The sequence below is a fragment of the Amyelois transitella genome, chromosome 15 (assembly GCF_032362555.1).
Source record: "Amyelois transitella isolate CPQ chromosome 15, ilAmyTran1.1, whole genome shotgun sequence".
In the NCBI taxonomy this organism is placed as follows: Eukaryota; Metazoa; Arthropoda; class Insecta; order Lepidoptera; family Pyralidae; genus Amyelois; species Amyelois transitella.
The window spans coordinates 30,450-51,253 of NC_083518.1; the positions used below are offsets into that span (position 1 = coordinate 30,450).

At 43.0% G+C, this 20,804-nt stretch overlaps 1 protein-coding gene across 2 annotated transcripts; it reads left to right on the top strand.

The window, feature by feature from the left end:
- The first annotated feature begins 1,214 nt into the window (after positions 1-1,214).
- LOC106136465 (rho GTPase-activating protein 4) lies at positions 1,215-19,546 on the top strand. 2 transcript variants are annotated; one of them, XM_013337026.2, is made up of 11 exons: positions 1,215-1,702; positions 12,689-13,248; positions 13,437-13,565; positions 14,073-14,383; positions 14,558-14,787; positions 14,874-15,360; positions 15,543-15,699; positions 16,179-16,389; positions 16,492-16,555; positions 17,068-17,116; positions 17,773-19,546. In XM_013337026.2, the coding sequence occupies exons 1-11, from the start codon at positions 1,555-1,557 to the stop codon at positions 18,241-18,243; spliced, it is 2,817 nt and encodes a 938-aa protein (XP_013192480.2). In that variant the 5' UTR covers positions 1,215-1,554; the 3' UTR covers positions 18,244-19,546. The 2 variants fall into 2 exon arrangements, with proteins under 2 accessions (XP_013192480.2, XP_060804248.1); XM_060948265.1 differs by lacking the exon at positions 1,215-1,702 and adding an exon at positions 10,867-11,056.
- The last annotated feature ends 1,258 nt before the right edge of the window (positions 19,547-20,804 follow it).

Below are 20,804 nucleotides of genomic sequence, written 5' to 3' on the forward strand. Positions count from 1 at the left end.
ATAGTAGTTCCAGCCCAGGGCTCCAAGAGGGAGAGCGACGACTCAAACTCATCCACGATTTACATATATAACCGACTTCAAAAAAGGAGCAGGTTCTCAATTGGACCGTATTTTTTTATCGTTGATCCTTGTACCAAACGTGCTAAGTAGGTACCTCGTAATGTTCAACTTCAACCCTCTTTCCGGTTGCCACTAGCACCAATGAAGCGAATAGTGTATTACACCATTATTTATAACTAGCTGTGCCCGCGACTCCGTCCGCGTGGAATAGTTATTTTGGATATCTTTGAAGCCCTCAAGGATGGATAATTTTCCCCGTTTTTTTCACATTTTTCATTATTTCTTCGCTCCTAATAGTTGAACCGTGATGTTATATAGCCTTCCCTCGATAAATGGCCTATTCAACACAACAAAGTGCTTTTTCCCTATATTAAATTTCTTTTAAACATAAGGGCTCGTGCAGATTGTAGCCGACTTCGTCCAACTTGGTTAAACGGCGCAGTTAAACGTGCCCACGACCAGTGGTTGTACGACCTGCATGCCAGACCAGTCTGAGCGACCGCCATTGTTGCCAACTTAGTAATTTAAGGCTGTCACAGACCTAACTATATATAAGTACTCAGTTAAGTATTTTTTGAGATACTCACAATTTTGTTAAAAAAATAAGATATTTGAATTACTATTCATAAAGATGAACTGAAACAAAGATTCAAAGTTTTTTTATGGAAGATTTAAAAATATATTTGTGATTCTATGTGGCGCTATCAATAAAATTTTTAAATTTGTTTGGCATCAAAATAGTGTAAGTAGTGTTCGAGATATTTACGATTTTGTAAAAATTTTGAGTGTTTACGAGGTCTTAGATTGTAACGGACGACTTCAACGGTGACTAAATAGCTAGGAATGTGACGGTCTTTGAATTGTATGACTGGAAACACTGATAAACAATCAGTCGCTAGTTGCTCACTGGCACTGGTTTTGGTCAGACATCATAAAATGGTTTTAGGGGTTCAAAGTATAGATGAGCGAGAAAAAAGTAATTGAAGAAGATTTTTTTAGTATATTAAGGACAATAAATTTTATGCCAGGTGTTATTTTTCGGTTATAAAAATTTTTAAGACCAATTTAGCTTCTTTTTGTCGGACAGAGTTGACAACACTACATGTCCCTCTTGTCAACTTTGACATTTTGCTCGCTTGCATTCGGCAGTTCTTTGGCATTTCAGTTGGTATTGTTTTGTTGTTGTTGAACGTACGGTATCGGCTCGCAAGCAAACGTTTGGCCGTTATTTAATCCCTTAAAAAAACCTTATGTGATTTCTAAGTGATTACCTCTCAGCGGGTCTCTAAATTCGATCGGTGTTTCGGAGAATGCAATAGAATCTAACAGTACGCTCGACAGTCTAGTGTTATTTTTATCACGATCACATCGAAGAATGCTATATTTGAATCGGCAGAAACAAGGAATTGAATTCAGTAAGCAAAGTCCACCGATGGAATCGTGCAAGTTTTGTGTTAGTTTATACTGAGTAACTTGAGGTGCAGTGCCACAGCAATGTCAGGTTCCGGCGCGACGACGCCGACGTCGGCGGAGGCGCCGGAGACCCCGGCCGCCGGAGCCGCCGCGCTCGACGACCGCGACTTGGAGCCCCGCACGCCGATGAAGCGGTTAGGCTCAACCAGGAAACTTGCAGCTTTCACTAGTGAGTTTAGTCTATTTTGTTTTAAAATACCACCAATACATAGTGAGAGTAGCGGTGCCATGTCGACACACTATCACTGTCCAATAAAGATATTGGGCTTTGCACTCCTATAAGAAATTCCTTAAAAGATAGAGAATACTAAGATGTGGCATGTTTTTTCCAGTGATTATTCATACCTCCAGGCTATTCAAATAATATTTAAGTGAAAAGATTTGTTTTCGTTTCTGACAAAGGAAATTGTTTAAATATTTGATTGGTTTTGATATAGTTTGGTAGGTGAAATGGTAAGACTAGATAGTCAAATCAAAAGTGTAAGTTGGTACCTATCTATGTATAAAAAATGAAAGTTACCTAACTAATTACTACACAATTATACTATCAAAAATGTACATAGGTACAATTATGTTTGAATGTTAGTTAAAAAAAAATGAATGAAAACTTGTATTGTAAAATGAATAACTCCACATAATTGAAAGACTCTGGGGATGGCATGTTTGTCTGTAGAGCAGTATAGTCTTCATAAAGCAAAATCATTCACCAAAAGCTCTTATCGGGTATAAGTTCAGTAAAAGTACTGTAATATACAAATAGGTACCTATACTTAGGTAAAACATCTTCACGATGAGTCGTTATGGAAAGAAGCACACAACTCATAAATTTAAAAAACGATTTCACCTGGGTTTTCTTTATCCTTTAATTTAATTAAAAAACTCCTATTAAGCATTTTAATAATTATTAGCCGGCTTATTAAAATAGTAATTCAATATTTTATTTTCAATTGTGAACTTGACAACTAATGAACTTGAATATTCACTATGCTTTCCTCTTCAATGCTCAATTGTTTTTATTTACAGAAGCTTTTATTTTGTCATAGTCAAAAAAGGGAAAGATACTATAACACAATGGCTATGAAATGGTCACTGAACACTGGAAAAATTTAATACATACATACATACATATAATCACGTCTATATCCCTTGCGGGGTAGACAGAGCCAACAGTCCTGAGCGGACTGATAGGCCACGTTCAGCTATTTGGCTTTAAGATAGAATTGAGATTATATTATTATTATTATAGATTAGATTGAAAAATTTAATTGATAAAATATTATAAAAGTATAATTAGGAAATTTTATGAAATTGGAAAAACTATCAGATACATCTATGTCCCTTGTGGAGAAACAGGGTCAACAGTCTTAATAAGCCACATTCAGCTGTTTGGCTTTGCAATAGAAATGAGATTCAAATAGTGACTTTGTTGCTAACCCAGCGCCTTCAAGAGGAATCCTTAGTTTGTAAGCCTATCCCTTAGTCGCATTATACAATATCCATGAGAAGGATATGGAGTGCTTCTATTCTAAAGTGCCGGAAAACACAGGGCATTTAATCGTGTGTATTTGAACAGAAAATACAATAATTTGTCAATCAAGAGTGAAATTTTGGATATTAAGGTTTTTTTTTTGCCATGTGATGTGTTTTTCATTTAATAGTTCTGCTCTATTCCTTTCCCATGAATGTTGTAAAAGGCAACTAAGAGAATAGACTCATGCATATAGTGCAGCTTTCACTAATATGGGCGAGGTTCCCCTGAAAAGGCTTCTGAGGTCAGACATAATTTCTTAGTGTAAAATCCTGCCTTACATTATGATCAATACGCATTCCCCAAGTTGCTCTCCAGAGCGGCGAGGGTGAGTCCGGGATCACCACCAGCAGGAATCAGATGTCCTTGCGGAGGTACCTACAGAATTATCACGATGTTTTCCATCATTAACACAAGGCCGCAACGATAAAACTCCTTAAATTGCACTTAAGAGTTATTTGTTCATCCCGATTGGGGTCCAATAGCGAGCAAGTAGTCCTGCTCGTAGGTGGCGAGCAATGTCCCCATCCTGCGCCCACGCGCGCTCGGCGGCCGCTCCTCGCACTGCTACCTATAAACAGGATAAGAAATTACGCCGCATCTATACCTTTCGAGGTACAGATTAAGTAGTACACTCATATGATTCCTTGATTCTTCTGAAATGTTGAACTAAATTTAACAAAACATATGTACAAGTCTTTAATAAAAAATAATAGTAAATTAAAATCATACAACCCTCAAGTGACACAGACAACAAACCAGCTAAGTAATCAAATTTTCATATATAACCTCTGTTCACAATATCATGCCTATCATGAATTAGTAATAGTACCTAGTAATGTATCACAATGTACAAGGAACAGCTTATCCTGGGCATTTTTGTTGCTTTTGCAACCACCAAACAAAAGATCGGACTTAAGAAGAAAAAAAAAACCTGTTCGAAAATTTACTAGGTAAAATGAGTTACAAAAAATATATACTGTTACTTATTTTGGAGATCTGTGAATTCTGGTTAGGTTTTATTATGCGGAGCAGACCTAATATAGCAGTTTAGATTTTATTGTTTATAACTATCTACGTAATGAGTCCTAACTAATTTAGAAGTCATTTAAACAGTAAATAATATTTAATTATATTATAAAATTTGCTGAGAAAGCTCTTTCATTTGATGCCCCACACGACACGATAAGGAATTATTCTTTACTTTAAGTCCCCTATAGGGCGCTGTACCTACTGGGGCGGGCAATTTAACGTGGCGGGTAGCCTCTAACCCGCCGGCGATCAAAAGGCTTCTAACCACTTCTCATTTATCTAGTTATGGCAACTTGTTTATAGGTTATGAGGGAACAGATGAACATCCATGCCCACATACATACATACAGATCAAAATCTTAACCCTCTTTTGGCTTCGTCCTAGTCGGGCAAAAGAAAGAAGGCCTTCCACATCGCACGAGCTGACCGAAAGATGAGTATCTGCTTCGCCATCTTTCACGCATGTTTTAATCTAATGAATTCCCTTCCCAATACTTGGTATAAAATGATGATTAAATAAAAGTTTGCCTTATCACGGTCATCTTAATCTCGTTTGGGCTTTGGCGCAAAACGTCTCTTTCGCAAAATGTCCCCTGGTCGCAAAACATCTCTTTCGCAGAATGTCTCTTTCGCAGAACATCTCTTTCGCAGAATGTCTCTTTCGCAGAACATCTCTTTCGCAGGATGTCTCTTTCGCAGAATGTCTTTTTCGCAAAATGTCGCGCCAGGGACTTAGAATAAAATTTGATTCTCAAAGCAAAATCATTTATTACAATTATAGAGTAATTATGCAACCTTAAACTACTTAATTTTTGGGTCCAAAACAAACTTTGTCAATGTTTATTTTGATTAGCAATACTTTATTAGCAATTAAGTACCTTACAGTATAAAAAATAAGTACATTTTTGTTTATTTTTCTTAATGAAAGATTTATTTTCTTAATCATTTACGAAAAAAATAATTTATGTAACAAATTTTAATTAATAACAAAGGTTAATTTAAATGCGAAAATTAATTTTTTGAATCATTTATGAAAATGATAAAAATAATTTTATTCGCAATAATTAATAATTAACCAAAGTTAACTTTAGTACCACAATTAAGATATGCATTTTAATTATATTTTCTTTTTATCAATAATATATGTTAATCATTTATAAAAATGATTAAAATATATTTTATTTGCAATACTTGGTAACTAAAGTAAATTACAATGCCAAAATTCGTTTATTTGACATTTTAATATTAAATTTATTTTTTTAATCATTTAAAAAATGATATAAAAATATTTTTATTTTTTATTTAACATATTTTAGTGCCATAATGAGAAGACAGTTATGTTTAAGGTCAACACGGGGGAGTGTTTCATATTTTTCTCAAAGTTTGTTTTGGACCCAAAAATTAAGTAGTTTAAGGTTGCATAATTACTCTATAATTGTAATAAATGATTTTGCTTTGAGAATCAAATTTTATTCTAAGTCCCTGGCGCGACATTTTGCGAAAGAGACATTCTGCGAAAGAGACATCCTGCGAAAGAGATGTTCTGCGAAAGAGACATTCTGCGAAAGAGATGTTCTGCGAAAGAGACATTCTGCGAAAGAGACATTCTGCGAAAGAGATGTTTTGCGACCAGGGGACATTTTGCGAAAGAGACGTTTTGCGCCAAAGCCCTCGTTTGTAAGCAGATTCGACACAAACTAGTAACGGTCGTGACGCCACATGTGCGCCGCAACTGGCGCGCGGTTCCAGGCTCGCTTCCTGTATTACCTCGACTCCAGGACACATCACGCCTTTTTCAAACATTACAAGCGTTTTATTTCTCCTCTTATTAGAGTAATTAATACTGCGCCAATCAAATGATGTACTATCTACTTTTTATGGGAAAGTACCTACCGGGATGAAAGTACTTTTATTAGTACTTCATCCCGGTAAAACTACTTAAAGTTCCCGTGGTATTTGCAAAATACCTGTATTCTTTAGTAGGTGGCGCTATATGAGCGCGTATAGATTGCTAAATGCGCGCGGGCGTAGCTGAAACCAATGTTCCTTTTCATAAGGATGAACTCTTATTTTCATAAATGGAATGAAAAATGGACAATTACACGGGTAAGAAGGCAATCACCGCCGCGGACGGCGATGTGCGCACAAGCCAACTCATCGCTATGTCTGCCATAATGAGTGGCAATGGACAATTAGTCAGTGCTTGGTCGTATCACGGAATGCTTTGTAATAAGTAACAACCCAATTAAAATTAATAGAAGGGTAATTTTGAGAATACGTAGTTCGACTGATTCGTTCAGTATCGACTGTTAAACGTTCCGTCGGTGTCATGGGCCTTTTTATAATTTGCGTGAGGATAAATGAATGTAGCACTCATAACTGTATCGTTAGGGTTTATGCCTAATGATGGGGGATGATTTGATTCCAAATTTTTGAAGCCTTCATGAATTGTTTTAAAAACGTATTTTGACAAATTATTTTAGGTGTCTACCTATTTGGTAGAAGTTTTGTTATAAGATGATGGTTTGTTTGGCTCAAGTGCTCCCAGATCGTTTGTAATGAGTATTCATGTAATGTTGTCTTTTACATGAATGAGGGCAAGTTTCATAATTACCACTGGGGACATTTAACTGGTGATATACACGAAAATGTTGGATGTATGTTTAATAGAAAAAAAACCTGGTCTGACTAAAAATTTAATGTTGTTAATGACTGCCACTGCTGCTGCTGTTGGCTGATGTCCCGGCGGCCACCTCGGGTTGGGAATATTCTCCACGAGATGCGTGTCGACAATGAAAGTTGTGAAGTGTCGGGGAGCCGCGTGTGGCGGACGGCGAGCGCGATGTGAATCACACGGCGGCTATATTTAGCCGGCGCCGCCGCCCGACCCTATCGCCGATACGTTTTCGTGAACAGCTTGTAAAACAGGAGATTTCAATTTTAATACGGACACTTTATACTGTATAACTATATATATTCAGACACCCCAGCTAATGTGGAAAAATTATAATAGCATGATAAGGGAAGCTAAACTCTCATAACAATCTCACTTGTTCCTCGTCCCGTAGTGTCAATAACACGTCCAGCAGCGATGTCACCTCAACGGTTGAAGCGGGCGAGCTCGCGATTGCATTACATGACAGCTCGTCGGTGTGGCCGGGCTAATTACAGTCAGTGGTAACAAGTACGTCGCAGTCGGCCTCAAGAGTCTGTTTGTTTACGGGAGCGCGAGGTGCGGACGGACGACCACCAACACGCGCTCATTTCGCCGCAACGCAATTCACAGGCTGTCATCGTTACTCTAACAGAAACATCTGCCTACCTGGACGTACGAAAAGAATATGAAACACCTGCAATGCCCAACTATTCTACCCTGAATCGAGAAAACAATGAGATCTTAAGGGAATCTCGACACAACGGACCGTAGCCACTGAATAGCATACATACTTACAACCATATAGTCACGTCTTTATCTCTTGCGGGGTAGTCATCGCCAATAGTCTTGAAAAGACTGACGTTGGCTTAATAACAAAATCGAGATTCAAATTGTGACAGGTTGTAGTTGCCATAAAAAACAATCGCAAGTTTATAAGCCTATCCCTTAGTCGCCTTTTACGACATCCACGGGAAAGAGATGGGGTGATCCTATCCTTTTTTGTATTTGGTGCCGGGAACCACACGGTGCACTTAAAAGATTTTACGTTTATTGTCGTTTACACACAGTACGATCAGTAGACCAGAGAAGACAGTATTGGAACACAATTCAACTTATTACAACAAACTCTACACCACTTTTATTTTTCATTTTCTACGAATCCGAAGTACTTTTGAATGAGCTTCGATATCTTAAAATATATGATTTATCAATATTATTCAAGAATTGAATTGTTTTCATCGACGAGAACGACATGTTCGTCCATTTATTTAAAGCTATTAAATTTTAATGGAATTTCGTAATTAGTAGCGTCGCCCTGCAGGGCGCGGGCGCCGCTCGTGGGGTTGTTCCCGCCGCGCCGGGAATTAGGCGATGAGCCGCGCCCCGGGACCGCGTCACACGTCACTTCACATAACGCGTGGTCGCCGGCGGCCCCAAACGGCTAGGAGCGAATTTTGTAAAACAGAAAATATAACAATATTACTTCGTTGTATGTCGATGGTCAAAGTTTACTTCGGTTTTTCATGTATGTATAGAGATAAAAATTGCAACCTCAAGACAAACCTGTTTTTTCCACCACTTCTTAATTTAAATTGTAAACCACATAAAGTGATTCAGCGGAATATGGCCTCCGAGTCTATTCTAGGCTGTTGGCTCTTTCTGTGTATACCTAGTACAACACCCAAAATCCAGTTTATATGCCGACGTTTATATACGAGCCAACAGTCTTGTTAAGACTAAAAGGCCACGTAAAGCTAGATGGCTTTATGTTGGAATTAAGATTTAAATAGTGACAGGTTAGCCCATCGCCTCCAAGAGGAATCCCAAGTTTATGGAGTTCTGTCCCCTAGTCGCCTTTTATGACATCCATGGGTAAGATATGGAGTGGTTCTATTGTAAAGTACAGAAAACTACACGGCACCTAACAATCATACTAGTAATCTATTTTAGAGAACCCTTCCTAAAATCATACACCAGTAAAGAGTTTCTTCTATTGTCGACTGTAAGCGTAGTATTTGCATCCGTGCAATACAAAGGTCACGAATTCACGATGCACACGCTACTTTGATTTGAAATGACGCATGTTTATAGTGAATAAGCAATAGCCGATAGAGCTGGTGCGATTGTAGGCAAATGCTGACGGCGGCTTCCGGCGCGGCGCGTGCGCAGCAAGCTAATGTCCCGCCGGGCGCGCCGGCCTGATCCCACGCCCATCTCCTCTCGCAATCCAGTAATTCGGAGTGTCCGGTCTGCTCCTCTTGATTACTCGGCGAACCGTTTACCACATTATGTTGTCTGGATCGGCAGGCACATCATATACCTACACAACGGAAACAAAAACAATTTGCGCCCCCTCACGCTAAAAAAGAACTTGCCGTTACGTATGCGACACTACAGCTTTTGACGTCTAATTTCAAAACAAATGTATGCCAACCAACTAATAGACCATCTGTTGTGGTTGTTGTGGCAATTAATACATGTAGAAAATAAAAAATACCTTTCCTCAATGTCGGTATAATTTAAATCCCTCATTTCTTTGAATTGATTTGCTGATCCAATCGTGGTATACTATAAACAGCTGAAAGTCCAAGACATGTTGAATCCTCACAGTGAATTTCATTTTGCTCACATTTGTAACTTATTGTTGAGAAAAATTGGTATCCTTGCAACTCAAATCTTCAATTCGTCATCTGAAGCAAACAACACGCCAACAGTAAAGTCACCTTTGAAGTGTAGCCTCGAGCTGTTTCAGCAAATAAAAGAGTAGAGGTAGTAGTAGATATATGAAAGTGATGTGACGTCAATGAGTAATGCCTTGTATCCAATTTTGAAAATTAATTTCTTCTATTGTAAAGAGGCAGAGGCGGGCGGGAGGCGACCGCGGCCGCGTCTGTAGCTTGGCCGTCGTGACGTCGTCTGCAAACAAACATTGGAAGTCGTTGACCGCAGATGATAAAATTCTTCATGGCTTCGCGCAAAGCCTACCTAAACTCCATAACATTTTCCTTATTAGTTTAATTTCAATAATGTTTCCATTAAATAACCGAGCTCCATAGAAATATGCTACGAGTATTGCGTGTTACGTTAATCGATATAATTATTATTGGCTAGCTGTGCCCGCGACTTCGTCCGCGTGGAATAGTTATTTTGGGCATCATTGAAGCCCTCAAGGATGAATAATTTTCCCCGTTTGTTTTTTCACATATTCCATTATTTATTTGCTCCTTATAGCTGCAGCGTGATGTTATATAGCCTAAAGCCTTCCTCCATGAATGGTCTATTTAACGCAAAAAAAAAAAACGCAATTCGAACCAGTAGTTCCTGAGATGAGCGCGTTCAAACAAACTCTTCACCTTTATAATATTAGTATAGATTAGTATTGTAATTTTGTTCCTAGGTACTTTAAAATCATCAGTACCTTCAAGACTGTTGGCTCTGTCTACCCCGTAAGGGATATAGACGTGACTATAAGTATGTTTGTACTTTAAAATTGATATGGCGTAATTTTTAGAGTTATGTTAGTTAGGTAACGCCTGTCTGAGTTAAATTTTACGAATAACTATCAAGGAATAGTTAAATAAGGCCTACTTAAAAAGGATGTAAACATTTGGTAAAACGGCCTCTGTGGCTGTAGTTTGTTCCGCCGCTTTTTCTACATTATGCGCTTTGGAAGCGGTAGTAGTTATAATTAGATTTAAGTGACGTCAATAAGTGATAACCTTTATCCAATTTTGAAAATAAATCTATTCTATTCTATACGCGTAGCGCAACTCGCACTTTGTCAATTTTATTTTCCTTTCACTGCTACTCTAAGTATCTTCCATCTATAGTTAAATCGTATGGAATGGAATTGTTGCATTTGTCCAAAAGGCCGAGTGCAGTAAGTAGGTGGGTGCGGCAGTGAGCACAATCGCGATGATAGCGCAGCCAGACCGGTTGGCGGCCGCGAGCCTTCACCCCGCGCCCGGCACCACCCGCCATTGCACGCCAGCAACCGATCTCTGCGCCGTGTACCACATCATACAGCTATTGTTGTCGTCTGCACCTTCAAATACAGTAGATGTTTACCTGCGTTATTACGCAGCATTTGTTGGAAGTCATGGAAACCGAGATGTAATGTTTTGATGAGACGTGAAGGGTGCGAGATGCGGGTGGGGTAGCAGCGGGCGCGGAGCGCGGGATGACGCCGGGAGGCTGCGCGGCAGGCGGCAGTGCGCCGCCGGCGCGCGAGGACGCTGCCATGTTCCACTGCATCGTGCAGCCGCGCCATGACTGGGGGCCGCCGGACCTCGCCGTCGCCCACCCCGGTACACATTCACTCGTGAATTCCCACACCGATATATTATAATAGATAATACTGGCCACAAAACATACCACGTAGTGTTAAATGCACATAACTAATTATAACTGCGCTTATTGGAAACGAAACTTTCGCAGCTTCTCATCGTTAGGACGGAGCGTTTTTATGATAAAGCGGAAAATAAGATACACAGTTGATAAATGGATCTCGTGAATCATATGAAGATAAATCTGGACGGTCGGGAACGTTTTGAATTATTTTTTCAGGATGTGTTGTGTTTTGTAGCTAGCGTCGCGCCGCGGCAGCTGTGCGTCAGGTGCGAGGCGCACCGGGTACGGTCACAATGCATCGCCCGCCGCCAGGTAGACGCTCCGCTCGAACAGATACATTCGCAGAATTGTTAAATCAGCTTCACGCGTGTCGAATATCCGCCAACCTATAAAGTGCTTGGTGTCCTACAATATTCCAACATTACAGCACCTTTAAGTAATTAATTGAGTAGAGCAAATACAATTTGAACGTAGCATTCGCCGGCGCTCGCCCCTGTGGCGGCCCCCTCGCTCGGAGCCCCTGTCCGCTGTGGCGTTCACTAAAAGCGGCTGACGGCTCCTTGTTTCGTATATATCGCCCTCGAGCTGCACCCGCGCTCTATATACACGCGGTTGAGTATAATTAAAATGATCGTTGCGTTCCGTTACGCACAAAAAACACAATGCACACACAACGGGAACAATGCATCAAATGGTCCCCTCCACGGGAGCCGCGGCAAAAAATGTGCCATTATTATTTACCTATTGTGAAGACAATAGTTTAGTATTAAACTAAATTTTTTCAACTCTGAATAATGCGCTGAGATTTAGATAAAGTCGCTTAACCTTTTTATTTTTTTTACATTTAAACTTTTAATATTGCCGTGTGATTCCCGGAACTTTAATAGAATAGGACTACTTCATCTCTCTTACCCGCGATAGGCTTACAAACTTAGGATGCCACTTGTAGGCGATGAGCTAGCAACCTGTCACTATTTGGATCTCAATTCTTGATAGAATGATTAAAGCCAAACAACTGAACGTGGTTTTTCACTCTTTTTAAGACCCTTGGCTCTGTCTGCCCCGCAAGGGATATAGACGTGACTGTTTGTATGTATGTATGTATTTATATAGCAGCACTTAAATACCAAATGAATGCAAATACCAAAGCAAAGTGCGACAGCTATAATGTTATTTAGAAACAAAAATTTTCTTAGCAATTTCCTAAGTGCTATTTTACTTCGCTCCCGCAAGAATTTTCAGGAATACTATATGATATTTCTGAAGGTGTATATGTATGTTCAGTTCTTGTAAAACCATTATATGAAAACCGCGTAACCGCGGCTCCAGCGATGTTGTGTCGGCGGTTGTTTATATACCTAGCTCCAATCCGTAAAATCTTTGAAATCGCGTCTTAGATTCTTCGCTGCTATTGATTGAGCGCGTCAATTTCTTCGCGATGATTGACAGTAGTTGTTTGATTGCTCCCGCTACAATATTTATTGTTATTGTCATTGGAATATTTGAGATTTTAAATCCACTGTCACTACAAAATAAATGAGATTAATTTGACTGATTTGACATAAAGCAATTGGTGTGTGTGATCGCAGACATCCGCATGCAGCTGTGCGAGCAGAACCGCGTGCTGGAGGCGCGCGCGGAGGCCAGCGCGGGCGTGGCGGCCGAGCTGCACGACTACTGCCGGCGCCGCGCCGAGCTGGAGCACGAGTACGCGCGCGCGCTCGACAAGCTGGCGCGCGCCGCCGCGCAGCGCCACAAGGACCAGCGCCACAAGCGCGAGCACTGGCCGCTCGTGGGCGCCGCCGCGTGCTGGCAGCGCGCGCTGGACGGCACGCGCGAGCTGGCGCGCGAGCACGGCGCGCTGGCCGACCTGTACGGCGGCGTGCTGGCCGCGCGGCTGCAGCGCGCCGCCGACGACGTGCTGCGGCTGCACCGCAAGTGCCGCGACGTGGTGCTGGAGCGGCACGAGGAGCTGGCCGGCGCGCTGGCGGAGGCGGGCGCGGCGGGCAAGGCGTGCGCGGCCGCGGCGGCCGACTGGCGCGCCGCCGCCGCCAAGCTGCGGCACGCGCACGACCAGCGCGAGCGCCTCGCCGCCGCCGACCCGCCGCGACCCAAGAAGTTGAAGGCGCTCGACAAGGAGCTGGAGAAGGTGAGTGAGCACCGAAATACACGGAGTCGCCGAGCCCGAGTTTTATTACTCTCCATGCGTTTTCATTACATCCATCCTAAGATAAGAGCCTATTCAATTAGAGAAAAAAATTCTTGTGCGATCTCAGTGATCTTGCATACACCAACCATAGTTTGAATCATGAGTACACATCCTGCCCCGTGTTGCAGCGGCGCGCGCGCCACGGCGAGGCCCGCGGGCGCGCGCTGCGAGCTCGCGCGGACTACGTGCTCAGCCTGGAGGCCGCCAACGCCACGCTGCAGCGGTACTACCTCGACGACATCGCAGAGATCATGATGGTCAGTGTTTACTCACTTATTTTTCGTTAATTCGGATGAATTTTCTTGGCATTTGTTTTTCTTACACAGTTTTTATAAAAGGGTTACCAAAATATATACCAATGCTCTTACGACGAGGGAAAACATCGTGAGGAAACCTGCACTGGCAACTGCAAGTGCTACCATGGATCCAATACGGGGTACGGATTCAATACCTGCAAAAGTTGCGGAGATCAGATGGGAGACGCTTTCTGTCAAAACCGGACTCTCCCAATCCAGGATCCATGGTCAAAGGCATACGCCCGATTCCTCTACAAAGTGATGAGGATGCAACCGGGACTGAAACCAGGAGGAAGAAGAATTTTTATAAAAAGTTCAGGATTTTTAAGTTATTTGAAATAGTAATCTGACGAGTCATTCATAAGTGAAGGTTTTCTCAAGATTCTTATGTAATTTTGGGTTTTGTTTTTCTGTAGTGAGAATCAAAACTGAGTTTTCTTTTCACTGAACAAATGTGTGCCTGTGCAGTGCATGGAGGTGGGTTTCGAGGCGGTGGTGTCGCGCGCGGTGCGGGCGGCGGCGGCGGCGGAGAGCGGCAGCGCGGCGGCGGCGGCGCGCGCGGCGGCCGCGCTGCTGGCGGCGGGCGAGCAGCTGGACGCGCTGGCGGAGCGGCGCCGCCTGCTGGACGCGCACGCCGCCGCCTTCGCGCCGCCCGCGCCCGTGCCCTACCTCGGCACGCCGCCCGAGCGCCTGGACGCCGAGCTGGCGGCCGCGCTGGCCGGCGCCGACCCGGACGCGGGCAGCGCGCGCGCCGCCGCTACCGACGAACTGCGCGCTAGGTATATCTATAACAGAACAGAAAATGTTCCTTTTATGGTTTAAGGAAATTAAATTAAATTCCTGCACGAAATAAAACTTTTAATTGATATTTTCTTTTAATTGTGTAAAATATGTAGAATATTTTAGGGTCTCTGGCAAAATGAATAAACTTTTGATACATCCCATCTACCAAGGTTGACGCAGCTAGAAGCGGCCGCGCGTCAGCTTCGCGCAGAACTGCGAGAGAGCGCTAAAACTCTAGACGCGGCGGAGGAGGAGCTGGTGCGGCTGATGGAGGGCCCGGCCAGCGCGTGGAGCGGCGCGCGCGCAGACGACGAGGCGCCGCGCCGCGACCAGGAGGACTACTACCTCGGCAAGTTCCGGGCCTACCTCGCGTGCGCCGGCCGCCTGGCTCGGGTCGAAGGTAACGCCGAATGTTCTTTTTTTCATTATATACACGAAGCCAAGGATTCCTACTTGATAAATATAATAACTTTGTCCCGCTGCCAGGCCGCGCGAGCGCGGCGCGCGCGCGCGTGCCGGGCGCGGCGCCCCCCCCGCCCCCCTCGCCGCCCGGCCGCCCGCGGCGCGGCTTCCAGGCGCCGCTGGGCGAGCGCCTGCCGCTGGTGCTGACGTCGTGCGTGCGCGTCATCGCCACGTACGGCGCGCGCCACCAGGGCATCTTCCGCGTGTCGGGCTCGCAGCTGGAGATGCACGCGCTGCGCGCCGCCTTCGAGCGCGGCGCCGACCCGCTGGCGCGCGTGCGCGACGCGGCCGACATCAACTCGGTGTGCGGGCTGCTGAAGCTGTTCCTGCGCTCGCTGCGGCCGCCGCTGCTGCCGCCGCCGCTGCAGCCGGCGCTGCTGCGCGCGGCCGCCGAGCGCGAGGACGCCGCGTTCGTGGCGGCGGCGCGCCGCGCGCTAGCCTCGCTGCCGCCGCCCGCCATGCGCGTGCTGCGGTACCTGTTCGCCTTCCTCGCGCACCTCACGCAGTTCAGGTACTTATCCACATTATTAATAAGCATGAAGAGTTAATAAAAGTCAAAGGAACTGAGAAGGACATTATAAGGGTATGAATCACCGAGAAAGTATCGGAGCATTTTGTAAATAAACAGAATCGCAACATCCGTTCGTCTCCGTTCCGATTTCTCCTGTCTGTAGTGGTTTGTGTGTGTTGCAGCGCGCAGAACATGATGGACGCGTGGAACCTGGCGATCTGCCTCGGGCCCACGCTGCTGTCCGCCTGGGGCGAGGGCGGCGCGCAGGTCGCGGCGCAGAACCTCGCCAACGAGCTGGTGAAGCGGATCATCCTGCACCACCTGCTCATCTTCCCGCAGGTAGCGGACTAGTTGTTGTCGGCAGGTGCTGTGGTCGGCAGAACCTCGCCCACGACCTGGTGAAGCTCAATCCAGGACATGGTCTAACGACGCGCCTCCCTCTTCAGAAAGTATAGAATATACCCGAGATTAACGTCGTGAAGAACAATAATTTAAGCAAGCAAGCCGTCCTCTCGTGGGCTCGTGGTCTATCTGCGTCCAGATCAATCATGACTATAGCGGCCACCCTGACAACCCACCTGAAGAGGTTAAAAGCTATGACTTATTTCAAAGTCTGATTTGGCGATATGTAATTGGCATTTTTAAACCTCTCTTCTACTAATAAATCTGGTCAATAATTAGCTTTCACGACCTTATTAAGTAGACACTGCAGACAACTTTCAAAGAATCAAAGGAAATCTTTCGAGAATGTGTTCGGTTGTAGATTTTATGTGACTAATATGATGATAATGATAGTCAACGAATATTTATCGTTGTAGGACGTGGCGCCACACACTCTGTTCGTCCCGCCGGAGCCGGACGCGGGCGAGGGGGCGGAGGCGGAGCGGGACGAGGAGGAGGAGGGTGAGGAGGGGGAGGCGGCCGCCGGGGGGGAGGACGCCACCGACGGGGACGCGGGGCAGGGGGGAGACGACCGCGACATCAACGACGACTTGTCGCTTTACGACGAAGATGATGATGACGATGACGGTATGATGACATGAGAGAAATTTAGTGTTTAGAAAAAAAAAAAAATAACTTTTTAGACATTCTTATTTTGTACATTTTCAGAATAAAAATTTATATTTTCAGATGAAATCAGTGAAGACGGAGAAAGTGGCGAGTGGCAGGAATCCAATAATATGGAGAATCACAGGTTAGCCCTATTTCTCTTTCTTAATTTTTTTTTCTCAATTATATGGCTATACAGGGTGACATTTAAAACAACTGCATCCTTTTAAACATAGGCTATACCCATGCTTCTGAGCCGTTTGAGCCTATTTTTATTTAAATTAAACGTCATCATTTTTCACATTTAAAAAACCCTCAAAACTACGTCACACGCTTTATTAAAGACCAATACTACAAAAAGAAATTAAATAAACATGTAAATTGACCTCTGAATCTTACGCGTCGCTTTTCCGCCTGCCGGGGTGATATGACGTATTTAGGATCGTGGATTTTGATACTTTTATTTTTTCGTACTTTCTGAAATATGAAGCGATATTTTTCTTTTAACGTTTTTAAATATCCTTTAGATGAGTACACTTAACAGTTAAATTTATGCAGTTGAATTAGAAGTCACCCTGTATATACTTTTTAACAATTCTTTGTAGGATTTTTCTTCAATTCGTGTGAGGTTATATAAATGTTAATTATATTTTTCAGGGCCTCAAGTGAAGAGCGAAGTCAGGCCAGTGCGTCTTCGCAGCAACAGGTAATATATTAGTTATTCTACTCATATACAGGATGAATTTTAATTCAACTGCATAAATTTAACTGTTAAGTGTACTCATCTAAAGGATATTTAAAAACGTTAAAAGAAAAATATCGGTTCATATTTCAGAAAGTACGAAAAAAAATAAAAGTATCAAAATCCACGATCCTAAATACGTCATATCACCCCGGGCGGCGGAAAAGCGACGCGTAAGATTCAGAGATCAACGATACAATTCATTCAGCTGAGCGATCTCGACAACTCTGTATTTTACTTGATCTTGATACTAGAAAAATAATTTATTTTTCAGACATTTATTTACATGTTTAGTTTTAATTTATTTTTGTAGTATTGGTCTTTGATAAAGCGTGTGACGTAGTTTTTGAGGGTTTTTTAAACGTGAAAATGATGACGTTTAATTTAAATAAAAATAGGCTCAAACAGCTCAGAAGCATGGGTATAGTCTATGTTTAAAAGGATGCAGTTGTTTTAAATGTCACCCTGTATTATGTCTCTTTCTCGGAGGAGTAGATAGGTTTTCTAGTGTGGCGACTTTGCTAACGTGTCACGCCATCAGCCAACCAATTACAGAATCTTGGTGACATCTCAAATACAGAGAGTTGTTAGGTGTTGTCAATGATGTGCGCTCGTTCCAGACGAGCGGCGAGGCGGGCGGGCGGCTCGCGGAGAGCACGCCCGACCTCGTGCTCGACCTCCCCGCACGCGGCCCCGCGTCCGCCGGCGCGCCCCCCGCCGTGAGCCCCGCCGTGTGTTCCGCCGTGTGCCCCGCCGAGTGCGCCGCGCCGGCCGCGGCCGAGCCCGACGCCGCCGACACGTTCGCGCACAACCGCGACACGCTGCGCAAGCGGCCGCCGCGCGGGGAGCCGGCGCCGGCGGAGGCCGCGCCCGGCAGCCCGGTGCCGGCGCGCAACACGGCGCGCGTGGCCGCCAAGTTCGCGGAGCTCACGCTCACCGGCGGCTCGCTCAAGCCCGCGCTGGCCGCCAAGCCCGCGCTGCTGCGCCGCCCCACGCCGCACCCGCAGCACGCGCGGCCCCCCGCCGCCCCCGCACACGCCCCCGTCGCCCCCGCCGCGTCCGCCGCGCCCGCGCACGACTCCACGGGCTGACCGGGATAATACGTTACGCACTGAACGTATATTTTTGTAAAACTCTGATGAGATGTATATTTTAGGATTCGTTTACGAATGTCGGTGTAATCTGATATTGTAACGGTGCATGATATTATATTTAAGTAAGCTGACGGGACTCGCGTCGATGTGAAGGATGGAGACGAAATTCGTAAAGTCCACATATATTTTTTAATAATGTACTCTGCCACCGGAATTTTACTGAACCCCGAAGTAAAAGTAGACAATTATCTTTGTCACTGTAACAAGGATATATTTTTAACAATATATTTTTTATAAGTGATTTCTGTAAATCTATAATCAACTTATTTTAATAAAATAAAATATCAGTGCCGGTGTTTATAATTGTTCGATTCAGTCAGGGCACTGACGAGGTTAGTCTTAATATTATTGCGTATTCTTTATAATGCCCATTGATGAAGCATATCACTCACGCCAGCCTCAACACCTGACAATTAGTCTGAACTCACGTCAAGTTCAGACTGATTGTCAGGTTTTGAGGCTAGTTAATCGATCGCCATAAGAATCGTAGAAAACCATACAATATATTTCAATCATTTATTTTTGACATTGAATTCTATAAATTATGAAAAATACGGAGACTTACAAAGTAAGTTAATGAATAACTTTAAAGTATGACAATGCCCCAATTTAAAATGATTACTTTTGCAGTCGACGCTCAGCAAGTGGTCCAACAGAGGGGCGCATCATTAACGTGTGGCTTTGAGTTCTGAGGCGTGTGTGTGTTGGTGCGTGCTGTCGTGTGCTCATGACGCGTTATTACTAGTAAAGAGGCTCAACCGTGCTCGATGTAGGAGTCCGCCCGAGTTGTATGTAATGTACTATAAATAACAAGGTTTTCACGTGCAAGTACGTTTTATTGTGACGATTCTGCCGCGTTTTCACGGTCGTTGCCAGGACTTACTGTCCTTATAATGTTGAGCGCCGTCAGCTCGACGGAATGTTCGCCCACCGGCTTATTATTATTTTTCTTCAACACCCGTGACAAAACACACTACCGCGTCCCTATTCTGTAGTGTGATGTTCAAACAAGGCGCGCGTTAAAACCTTTGCCATTTATAGTGTTTATAACGCAACGCAAAGTGTAGATTGTATGTATTGTTACATGAAGCCGCCGCATGGTGCTAGCGAGCCGGCGTATTTCTATGGCGCGGCTTGTCTGTCTGTCTGTATGTCGGCTCTCCGACTTGTGATATTGTAATCTCGAATGTGCTGTATGTACCTCCTGTAATGTCGTACACAATAAACCAGTATTATTGAATTTTTGATGTTTTAATTTTTCTTTATTTTTAGAAGAGGATCATGAAATATATTTAGCTAAAAAATTTACCTTGTTTATTAACCTATTCCATTAGAAATTAAGGGAAAAAATTAAGGAATCTAAAAAATTAATGGTCAGGAATTTTGTTAAATTGCTGCTGTAGCTGCTTATCTTATCTTCCTTTGCCGAGATCTTTTACATCAATTTTGGTCAAACAGGCAGTTAAAATGAGACACAACCTCATTCGTTAGTAGGTAGTACTGGCTGGAAAATAAGTGAAATAAAAAAAAGGAACAAAAATTGTATGATTAGCGCCAAACCGAATTGAAGTTATTGTTTTATTATTAAGTCCAAATTATTGATTATACAGGGTGACATTTAAAACAACTGCATCCTTTTAAACATAGACTATACCCATGCTTCTGAGCTGTTTGAGCCTATTTTTATTTAAATAGAACGTCATCATTTTCACATTTAAATAAATAAATAATAACAACTACCTCTGATTAAAATTATAACAAAATTAAATTTATAAACAAAACAATTTAAATCGAGTAAATAGCGTGGGGTGCATTTACTTCATTTTCATAACTTTCTTGTCATAAATATATGCTAATAGAATGATTTTAATATTTACTACATCAAGCTCCCCACGCTTTTTACTCCGATTTAAATTGTTTTGTTTATAAATTTAATTTTGTTATAATTTTAATCGGAGGTAATTGGCTATAAATGATTGTTCGACTTGCTACTACTGTTTTATAGTGCAATATAGCAATAAAAGCGTAGTTTTTTTATACAATTATTTTTTGGAAGTTAACACTTCTAGTATAACTATATTACTAGAAAAGACTCGCAACCATGCGAGGTTTTTACAATTAACTTTCTTAAAGTTATATGTGGCCTGATTGGATTAATTCTCATAATATTCTCATAATGATGATTGTTAAACCCAGTTGAAAAGATTTTTATAGGGAAAAATCACTGTTAATAATATTTTTGACTATCCAGCAAAAATAATAATTTTCGATTGTGGCCTTGCCAGGAATTAAACCACAAGATTAAGAACCAGATTGATACAAGAACAAAAATATTTCAAACATACCTCCACTGCCTTTACAACCAGGAACGCAACAATGTTTATCTGAAGGCATCGTGGCACATTTGTTGTAAAATCTGTCTTTCACAAAAACAAACACAAACTTGGGAGTCGTATCTCAAATAATCAGGTACTTATTACAGGAGTCCTATCTCAAAA